The 10,912-nt window shown below is 40.6% G+C and overlaps 1 protein-coding gene across 1 annotated transcript; it reads right to left on the bottom strand.

The window, feature by feature from the left end:
• Positions 1-11: 11 nt before the first annotated feature.
• Positions 12-10,311, bottom strand: fhip2a (FHF complex subunit HOOK interacting protein 2). Its single transcript, XM_003963694.3, has 17 exons — positions 9,966-10,311; positions 9,080-9,158; positions 8,032-8,201; positions 7,746-7,850; positions 7,540-7,662; positions 7,205-7,426; positions 6,929-7,125; positions 6,662-6,776; positions 6,462-6,538; positions 6,186-6,378; positions 5,465-5,628; positions 4,861-5,007; positions 4,699-4,789; positions 4,457-4,600; positions 4,162-4,302; positions 2,084-2,187; positions 12-2,002 (listed from the first exon to the last, which is right to left on the bottom strand). Exons 1-17 carry the CDS (start codon positions 10,008-10,010, stop codon positions 1,891-1,893), a joined length of 2,229 nt encoding a protein of 742 aa, XP_003963743.2. The 5' UTR covers positions 10,011-10,311; the 3' UTR covers positions 12-1,890.
• Positions 10,312-10,912: the final 601 nt, after the last annotated feature.

Genomic DNA, 10,912 nt, shown 5'->3' with positions numbered 1-10,912 from the left:
AGAATGATCACTTTCCCTGCTGGAGGACATTTGCTCTTTAATTTATTTGGGACGGAGAATATTTAACTTTCCTTAATGAAATTAATCTTTCAGGAATAAATGAAGCCAAGACCTCCAAGAGAACAGTCTGTGAGGAAATGAAAGAACATACGCCTCAACCTAAAGATTCAGTTATGCACAAATCAAACTGGCCATGAGCGCAAAATCTAAGTCCCATCCCATAATTCCATCAAGGCAAAGCAGTGAAGGAAGGAAAAACAACTAATGTCAGAGCTGACATGACTAATGCAGTTGGCATCAGCTTGAAAATGAGCCCCATACATCTAAGAACATAAAGAAGAAATATGGCAAAACACAATCACCAACACTGCAGTGCAGCCTTATAGGGCTCCAGGAGCCATCTCAGACACACAGTGTGAAGTAACAGATCTTACTGTCAGCTAATGAGGCTAACAGCTAAGAGATCAGAGCTGGACTGCCTTATTATCCGCTACACAAGAAAAAACGTGCATTGATGCAGGTATTAAACGTGTATTACTATTGTACAATATACAAATGTAAAGAACATGTTGGAAAGATAGATTTTAAAATGTGCATGATTGGTAATTAAAAATCGTTCCCAATAAAATAGAAATGTTACTCCCGGTATATATATTTTTGGTTCATGAAACATTTGTTGGTTTTTTTTTTGGGTGGGGGGGGTATTTACATTATGAACAAGGATGAACAAACACAATGTGCAAATCTGACTCCAGGTATTTAGGTTTAGGTATTTCAGCAATGAAGACAAACCTTTCAGTCTCCACTTAAATAATCACTGATGATGCTGGCAACACAGGACCAAATCCCCTCGATCTTCATTCAAGCAAGATCCCTGCTTCCAAAATCTCCAATCCATAAAGTCTGCTCACTACTAATACCATATCAACAAATGTGTGAACACAACACCCTTATCAAAGCAGTATAACCAACCTGAAGAGGATGCTGTTGGTCAATGACTTACTGAACTAAATAATTCAGATAGTGAAAAGAGGATTGAAAGAAGCACAATATTCCAAATAAATGAGGAATACGCAGGTGTCCGAGTTATGAAGAGTGTGAAAATAATAAGACATAAATAACAGATGTAGGCACAACAGTGGAATGTGCCGTGCATTGAGAGCTCTACAAAGTGATTATCTGCAAAAACCATTAAATGATGTGATCAGAATCTTTGGATGATTCCAGATGAGGGAAGGCTTTTAAGACAAAGTGACAATACAGGGTAACCATCTACTTAGTCCTTGGTTTGACTGCTTTACATTTTCTTCCTAATATGACATTTAAAAAGGCAACCAGAAATCAAATAAATAAGAGGACTCGGTATATAAAATATGAATGCAGTAAATACTGCAGGTTAAGGAGTTTCTAAGTAAACGTACATAAAGGGATCAAAAGTCTTGGGTGGGTGTTTTCTCCCTCCTTGTCTTCAAACAGATAATCCATGAGGAGTTTAAAATGTTTCAAAAGGAAACAAGCTGTAACTGAAAGGTGTGATTCCACACTAAGGCAATGACATTTACAGATGACAGATGGTGGCACAGGAAATAAATAGACAAGCATTGTTATTCCCTTGTTCTAATTACAGATCTGTCTCCATTTGACAGGTTAAAAAGAAAAATGGTGTGGGAGTGGGAGCATATCTTTCTATCTGTTTTGTTCCTCTTTCAGTGGAGCAGTGAATGCACTCTCAGACCTATCATGGTGGAGCAGAAAAGGATTGGATCTGTGGGTTCTTTCAACCGTCCTGTGGGGATGAGCTATTGGTGAAACTGCTTTGCCCACCCTGCGCCACAGCCCTAAAATGACCTAACTTCAACCCAATTCCTCCAAGACAAATGGAATCAAGCTTTACAGTGAGGATGAGGAAGCAGTGTGGTATTTGACAAAGGCAATGGCTGCCAGCTCTTTGCAGAACTCCTCCAGCACGATCACCCCCTCCAGAAGCGTCACGTGGTCGATGCTACAACGACAAACCCCAAGCTGAGAAATGACTTTAAAACACCAACTCAGAAGACTTCACTGAAACACTGGAAACACGTACGTGATGCCCTCTGGCTCCAAACCTAGGAGTCTTTTCCTTACGAGCAGCAGTTTGGGTGTGAAATCTGGTATACGCTGAATCCTCATCATGAGATCTCCAACCACCTGTCACACACGCAAAAACAAAATCACAAATATGTGACACATCAAACGGATAAATAACTTCCTACAAACTCATATGGTGCAATACGCAAGAACTATTGCCAGCTGAGTTTTCAGGTCGTAGTTGTACTCTATTTCAGGGCAAAAATCATCACAAAATCTACCAGCTAATCGTAAAATTCTATGGATTTCAATACAGCTGGGTGTGTGTTGGTGATGTTTCACAACCAAAGATGAATTCTTCCAAAGCTATAGAATGCTTTAGTCTATTGCCAGCACCAGCTTCACACACAGCCTCTACATCAGGGGAATGCCAAGTGCAGCCCTCAGTCCAGGTTTTTTGGCCCTTAGCACATTATGAACCTATAATGAATATGGCCTGTGCATGAAGCTTGAGCTCAACTAAGTTGCCCTTCCCCGTCTTAACACTAGATGGATCTAGGGCCAAGAACGATGCTTCTCCACCAAACAAAATTCAGTAAAGGATGTATAGTATAGTAATAGTCACCAAAAATGGTAGAAATCCAACGTAGCAAGTGATGCTGGGAAAATTAGTATTTCTTGTAAGTCAACAGAATGTGTGTGTTTGATTTGTAATTAAGCTGTTGCTGTGATGAAATAGTACAATGTTCATCAGTATTATGAAATCAAATTTCAGAACTACACTTCATACATCAGTGCTGAACGTACACAGGAAGTCAAGCAAATGGTAGCTAGCCCGGAAGCTCAAAAAAACAAAATACAGGAAAACACAACAGTAAGTAGTGAATCTTATTGCCCAGCATTGCCTACAATTCTCTAGCGGTCAGTTCATAAAGCAGCGCCTCAAAGTCGCAGAAATAATGTGCAGTGAACTGAGGACATCAGTGGAGAAATAAAGCCTGTGCTTTGGGGGTTTTTTTCCCTCTGTTGTGTGATGAGAGCAGAGACACCAGACAGATGTTAATTATTTCGCTGTACAGAGGTGCTGCTTGCTATAAGCCTGAAAAGTATGATGATGGGCTGTGATATTTTTGAATCTGTCAGTTGCAGGTAATAAGATGAGGCTTAAATGGGACAAGTGGAGTTACACCCGACGGAGCCTGTATATGACATCGATGGTGATTGTCAAGGTAAAAGAAAAGAGATGTTCAAAATGGCTGTTCAAATGCACTGTATAATCCATCAAAAAGCTGGTTATGGCTGGTAGATCTGGTGTTTTCAGTTGATCCTACTCATCAGTGATCAAGAGCCTACAAGGCAAAGAAAAGCCGTGCTCCACATGTAACGCTCCTCATTTGAGAAAACTATGAAACTTAACTTTAATAAAAATTGATTTCAGACACAACCCCATACTGTCTGCAGTCAAGTCTGCTTTTTAAAGGCTGACTTTTCTGCTAAAAAGGAGAAATACACATCTGTGATTGCACCTCACGTCACAGAATTTAAACCAGCATTTCCAAGATTTTTCTGTCATTAAGAAAGAAATCAATGTGTTCTTGACTCCCTACCTTGTGAACACAGAAGAAATGGAAGAGTCTGCAGTTAGAACGTATCAAAATGCAGTGAGATATTCAACCAGAGTTAACATCTGCTCCTGTCCCTACCTGACTAATATTGGAGTTTGGAAAAGGCTAGGTTTCTTCTGAGGAGAAGCCACAGAAAAGGAACAAATACGTGAACAAATATTTTCCCTGTTAAATCAGGGAACCATCTCTGAAGTCTTTTGTGTGTCAAAGGCCAAACTTTCTGCTGAACTGCCAGCATTGCTACTCCCAGAATGGAATGTTCTTCACGTTATAGAGGAGTTATCAATACATGCAGTATTCAAGGGTCAATATGTCACCTCTGGTGTGGGGTCCCTGCCTGTTCATTTTTCCGTGTTGGGCCTTTATTGAAAAATGTTTTGACACCATTGCTCTATGGCATGACTAGAGGTCATTTCAGTATTCAGGATAGACGTGGATCAGAATAGCGGTGAACTCCAGCAACATTTACCCTGACAATGACGGAGAAGAGAGACCTGCAGCCAGGGGCCAAGTTGATGTAAGGATCCAGGAGGTACTCGTTCAAGTGGGGGTGAGGCAACAAAGATAGTTTGGACAGAACAGCTGTCACCTGCAGGTTAACGTCATAAGGCTACAGGACAGAGAAGGACATCTGTTATAAATCTACTGTAAAACAACTTGGGACTAAAAACACCCCGAGCATGCATGTTTTTGTGTGTAAGGCAACAACAAAGAATTGGTGGAATATAAATGTGCAGATTCTGCTCATGCCTCTTCAAACTGACCTGATCAAGAATACGGCCCATCCTATCGAAGAGAACTTTGAGGAAGTGGCCTTCAAAGAACGGAAGGTCCAAGTTACACTTCTCAAAAGGCTTTGGATTCCCCCTCCAGTCCCAATGTAAGCAAACACCACAAAAGTCCTTAAACTGAAAATAATAATTCACGGTAGTCACATTGAGAAACTTCCTGGGAAAAAAAAAAAAAACGACTTTCTGCTCTTTAAAATTAGGCAGCAGTGCCAGACCTGTCTGTGAGCATCTCGAAGGTAGGTGTCATAACCTGTTCCTTCAACCTGATATGATGACTTTGCTTCATCTGGCACCAAACACAGGAAACTGCAACATAAGGTCAGAGGTGAACATTGTTGATTTTAAGGCCTCTGCTGTACAACCAAGAATCTGCTCACCTGTTGACTATTTTGTGGACCTCCGTCTTAACATCATTCTTTGGGTGGTCTGGACTTTGCAAAGGAGATAAACTGAACCAATCAGAATTGGGTGGCCTACTATCTGTAGGACCCTCATCACCAAACAATGGGTCCTCTTCCAGGTCTCTACATGAAGGTCAAATTAGATTTTTGTGTCATTCTGATCAGTGATCAATTTTATTCAATACTGTCAGTATGCTGTACCAGTGTCAATTCTTCTAATTTCCTATCCTCCATTGTTATAGTTCCACGAGTTTCCTAAATATACCCCAACAACTTTCAGAATAATCTAGTCAGTGCCAGTTCTCTTGCGTAATTGGGGAAATTAATGTGTTTCTGCATCAAAAATCAGTTATATCAGCTAGAATCTATTTACGGCTTTACAATGTCACAGCTATGAAAATTGATTTACCTTTTACAAAGAATGCTCAGAATGGGAGAAACCGGCCATGTATTGACAACACAAGAGCAAGAATTTACCAGTTGTATATTTGAAAATAACTCAATGTATTCTTGATTTCCACTTTAACTGCACATAAAGATGATTTTGCAGGTTGATCAGAGGTCAGTTGCGGGTCCTTACATGGCGTCATGAAACTGCCCATTCTCCAGAGTCTCACGCTCCTCCTGTGGTTTGTTTTCCAAGTAATTCCTCTCTTCCAGACTGCATAAAATCAAGCTGTGGAGGATGTGCTGGTTGGGCTTCTGAATGAGCTGTTCAAACAGCCTTAATGTTGAGATGCTGATCTGCACACACAAACAGAAGAGAACAGTGGGACAAGGCAACTGTAAACACAGCAAGAAGACAAGAACTCACTGACTGAGAAGACCTGAAGATGCAGAGTCTGATTTAAACATAAGAGATGACTTCCTCACGGGTGTGATGAAAAGGTATACAACTGCTTTCAGATAGAGATTAAAATTCTCTGTTTAATTGTATGACTCACTGGAACTTAAATTTGCACTCTAAAATGTTCTTGTCATTGTTTAAGGCACAATAATGTGATTAACAATGAACTTTAGAAAAATGATGTAAAATGCTGACAATATTTCAAACACAGGCATTGAACATCAAATATGCAGCATTCTCTTAAACACATGTCAGAGCACACAGCAGCCTGCAATAGCTGCCCATGAACAGCCAACAAGTTTCCACACATGCCACTTTTTCTAAATCTCAGTTCATTTAAAAGATCTGAACTTGCAAAGATCAGGTGCCATTTCTGCCACCGCCCTGAAATGTTGATGTGAGCTGACCTTGCAAAACCATCAAAACCACCAGAGATAAAAACTAGGTGAAAAACCTCATCTGAAAGGTGGTCGCAGTGCTCGATAAGTCTGTGCCTGAGTGGATAGTGGACGCTCATAGGAGAGGTCTCCAGCTCTCCATCCTCCCCCAGCAGGAAAAAAACCATCTCCCTCAGCAGAGCTTCAGATGTCACCTGCCTGATGATCCTGTTGAGCAGGGCTGTTGAGGTCAAGATGCCAACCTCAGACCTGTGCACAAAAACAAATGTGTTCAAAAAAATGTATTCGTAAGCCACAGTGATAGGGTGAGTGGCAGATGATTCCTGGCTTACGTCTGCATCAGCTGTGGCTCCATAACAGACACAAAGAACCTTTCCTTCACTGCTTTTGCCAGCACTGCTGCTGCCGCCTGAAAGGCAGTGAAGAACACAGTGCTTGTTGTTGTTCAGTGCTTGTTGCATCTGTTTGATGAGGAATTCCTCTATTGTGGCGGTATATTTGAAAACACAACCAGACAATATCAGTCAACGACCTTGTGAGCCTCTTTGATGAGCTGATCACAGTAATCCAGCCAGGAGAGGAAGGAGATGAGAGCCCTCTTCCCTGTGAAGACAGCAGCATCCTCCTTCAGGTTATAAACATCCAGACTGAAAAAGAGGAACAGAAAACAAAACGTAAAAATAGCACTGATCTAACCCGTATCAGATGATGTTATTTAAAAATTTCATGATGTTAAAATAGACTCAGTGTCAGAGACTTTGAATCATGTTTTATAAAGAACACAGAGCAGAACACTTACCCCCAGTTGACTGACTCAACCATCTCAATGTCTAGAGGATCCATGGACTGAGGCAGGGCTTTATAGAAGGACACTAACCGCTCAGTCAGAAGTTCACAGAGCTCTGCGTTTTCAGTTAAATACTTGGTAGCTGCAGGCTCTGGTAAACTGACCAGCAGCATTAGGCCTTCACATGCCTTCACCACTATTCTGCCGTCCTGCACAGGGCAGAAAACAACTCCTTTAATCAAGGGAAATTTGGAAAAATCAAAATGTTATTTCACAAGTTTCACTTACTGGGCTCCTCGTGAGATTAAGCAGAGAGCTGACGAGATTATAATTGTTACTGTTGTTATTTGTGGTTGGACTAAAGGTGGAAGCAGCAGCTGCAGCAGCTGACTCCTCTTGGGGATCAATCAGATCTTTTGTTAGTGACTGACCAGTGTCCAGAGTCAAAGTGTTGTCCTTCAACATCTGTGACCCTCCAGGATCCTTTGGCTTAGGCTTCTTTGTCTTGTTCTGCACAAACATCATGAACAAGAGATTGTTATAGTGTAAGTTGGGAACATACTACATTTATAATACCGTATGTGTCACCAATGTTTTTCTCCCCAACTATCAAAGAAACTCACCTCAAGAAAAAAATCAACCAGATATGGGTCCTGCTTTAGTTTCGCACAGACTATACACAGGAACTGAATCTCCTCATTTTCTGTCGGACCAGCCAGCACCTCCCCGCAAAGCCGTATTAGTTTCTGATCAAGGAAAGTCACGAGAGAAAAGCCAAAATTAACGCTCCCTATTTGAGGGTTGCGAAAATAAAAACCTGCCTGCTCACCTGTACAGGTCTGTGGACGTTGATGTGTGGCAGGAGCGGCTGATGGATGTGTGCCAGCAGCTTTGTGTAGTAGGTTAGCACCTGCTGCTTCATTCCAGGGGGACACTGGACAATAAAATGTGGTAGGTGTTGAAATAACAGTAACTTTCATTTCTACTATTTTCACCTAAAAATATAGATTCAATGTCATGACATGTCTGCCAACTATGTATAAAAGAATAACTTTCTGATCTTTATTTCTTTACAGAAACAATTTTATATCAAAGCATACAAAAGAGGGCCCTACATCAGCCTTCCCCAATGTGTACAGGGTTTCTAGAATCTTATGGTGCAGAAGATATTCCATGCATGGTCCAGTCTCCCCAGAATCCCTTTCTCTTTCCTCCTGGGTCAGGATTTCCAGCATCTGTTCGAGGTGGGAGGGGATGTTTGTGTCTGTAACTGGGGCTTTGTCATCTAAACAGGAAACCATGTAAAATCAAAAGGCTTCTGTTAGAGCATGCTGGTTCAAGCACAATGCAACACACACAGCACAGAGTTTTAAATGAAAAGAGCAGCACAAACATAAAGACACCAAAGATCTACCTGATAATTCAATATATGACTGAAACAATGTCACTCCCTCTGTTAGGTTAGGTAGGTTTTGAAGGAAAGATTTCAGTTTTCTAAATCAAACAAATTCTGTTTATCCTAAATGGATGTAAAACTTCAAAGACATGCGTATAATGGCTTTTTTTCCCCCCAAATTTGACTGATGACGGTCTTGCTGCCTGATGCATCTTCAGAAAAATAAGTCACATTCTTAGTCGCAACACATTAAGTCAGACATTACACAGCCCCAAAGGTAAAATATTTGCATAATTCAGATTCTTGGTACAGCCTGTCACTCTTCAGAGTAAAGTTGGTAAAACCAGCCCAACCAGAGATAGTGCAAAAAAAAACAGTGGTTTCTTTTTTGGGGGCAAACATGTTCAGCTTGTTGTTTCTCAACAACATTAACAAAAGGTTAAAGTAGGACTTTGTTCAGAGTTGTATTACATTTGTTGAAACTAACGAGCGTGGATTCCCAGCATTCTCCCCAAGTTCAGCACATATCTCTGCAGATCTTCTCCTAATCCACTATATTGCTGTGCAGTAAGAACTTTTTCTAGTTGATGTAGCTGATGAAGTTGAAGGGAGGGAAATTAAAGACAATGTTTATATTAATCAGCAGTCAGCATGCAGACATACATAAATGAAAGACATAATAAAAACACTTGATCCCAGTTACCTTTCTTGAGCTGAAGTTCATAGTAAAAATAAGAAATAAACTCTACACAAATTAGTCTTATTACCTGACGTTTCAATGTAGTAATGTGTAATGGCCTTCCAGTGATAGACAAAGTCTTCCTGCAAGGGCAGTGATGGGGCAAGCTAAAACAGAAGAATGTATGCATTTATTCAGCTGAGTGAAGGCGAAACACCCCGCTGTTGATTTGTTATTTAAGGTTTATGCAACTGTCGCAGTTCACAGGTATTAGCCTTTAATAACAGTATATTTATTGTATATAGGTAATATCCAAGAGACCATATTAGTTGCCAATACTTTCTGAATTAGCAGTACTGTCCTAGGTGACGGGCAAAGGATAATTCAGATTTTGTCACAGTTTGTATAAAACGTGTTAAACTCAGGAGTGTCACGATTCCCAACTCTACACCTTACTGGCTCATGTGAACTATAGGACAGCTACTCACAAGCTAAGTAACGTTAGCTTTAAGATTAATGCTTTAAGATAAGCCATGACATAACATGGACTACCTCTTTAATGTAATTGTCTCACGATTGCACAACATTGGTTTATTATTTCTACACAGTGCGATAGTGGGCTGTTTTGAAATCAGATAGCCAAATACGTTCCTAGCTACCTGAGGCTATCAGCTATCATTCGTGGCCAACTAGCCCAGCTTTAAAACATCATGCCCAAATGCCTTGCTGTCACAAAGTAAGTGGCAATGCGAAGGCGTCTTAGAATGTGGTTAAATGGCCACAGTCACATTCACATGGACTTCTTTCACAAATTACTTTTAACAAATGCACAATAGACACAAAATGCTAACACAAGCTTCGGCTAATACGTTAGCATGCTAGTTGGCAACCAAATGCTGACCTTCGCCACTGAATCTAAAGAAAGGACAGTAGCATTTCTCTGAATAAATGTTTACGTAAGGTATTAAACTCACCGCTTCCACTGCATGCTGGAGAATGGACGTAATTTTGGAAAACATTTTGTTCTTGGACTGGACTAGTTTTTCCCGAGAAGACTTAGAGAATTCCTCTATCTTCTTCTTCCTGTTGTTGCCGCCTCGATCCAGATTGGAGGTTTCATATAATGACCGTTAGAAGGCAGAATGTAGTAAACGTATGTTAAAAAAATCCTGTAACACCTTGAATAGACGGATCTTGAGTGTCTGGCACAGCCACTGTAAACAAGACGTTTTAGAGCCCAGTAACGGCTGACACTGCTCACAACGGACACGGTGGCACTTCCATCGCCAGAGCGCTGCTCTTTCCTACCACCAGGGGGCGGAAAAGCCATAGTTCTGGATTTAAATGAGAGCGGATGACCGATTTATACAAATACGCTAATTATTTCAATACGTTCGCCAAAAGACGCTGATGCACATATTCAGGCTCGAATTGAATGTTGTTAGGTCAATCTGAAATGCAAACACAATTATGGGATTCCGATAAATCGTCCTTAAAGACTATATTAAGAAATGCCGCACAATCAATTGATCATGCCACTGTCACTGATGACATTGATGTGGTGTTTTTCTCCAGGTTTTATCCCAAACGGGCATGAAATCGCGCTTGCGTGCCGTGCCATGCCGTGCCCTTTGTCCATTGGAATGGACACATTTTTGTCTTTAAACTAATAAATACTCTGTAATTGAATGATGTCAACAATGCAGTTGACTGGTTGGCTCCTGATTATCCAATCACAGTCATGTCATGACTTTGAGCATCCTCTGAAAGAGTGACAGACATAGGACAAGAGAGGGAAGAGTCAGCGCCCATTTTAAATAAAAAATATACATTTATGTTCATGGTGGCCAAACAAATTTGATACTATTTGAAGTTATTGTGAACATATATTATATCATTAATTTATGGGATTTTTTTCAAA

The sequence above is a fragment of the Takifugu rubripes genome, chromosome 4, assembly GCF_901000725.2.
Source record: "Takifugu rubripes chromosome 4, fTakRub1.2, whole genome shotgun sequence".
Lineage (NCBI taxonomy): Eukaryota > Metazoa > Chordata > Actinopteri > Tetraodontiformes > Tetraodontidae > Takifugu > Takifugu rubripes.
This window is presented reverse-complemented; position numbering and strand designations above follow the sequence as displayed.

What these genes read in the sequence shown, in the direction of transcription:
- fhip2a (XM_003963694.3), bottom strand. Translation starts at nt 10,010, where the DNA reads ATGTTTTCCAAAATTACGTCCATTCTCCAGCATGCAGTGGAAGCG. An exon ending in TTCGAGATGCTCACAGACAG is followed by an intron (nt 4,601 to 4,698) that starts GTCTGGCACTGC and finishes TATTATTTTCAG; the next exon opens with TTTAAGGACTTTTGTGGTGT. An exon ending in TTGGAGCCAGAGGGCATCAC is followed by an intron (nt 2,003 to 2,083) that starts GTACGTGTTTCC and finishes TTGTCGTTGTAG; the next exon opens with CATCGACCACGTGACGCTTC.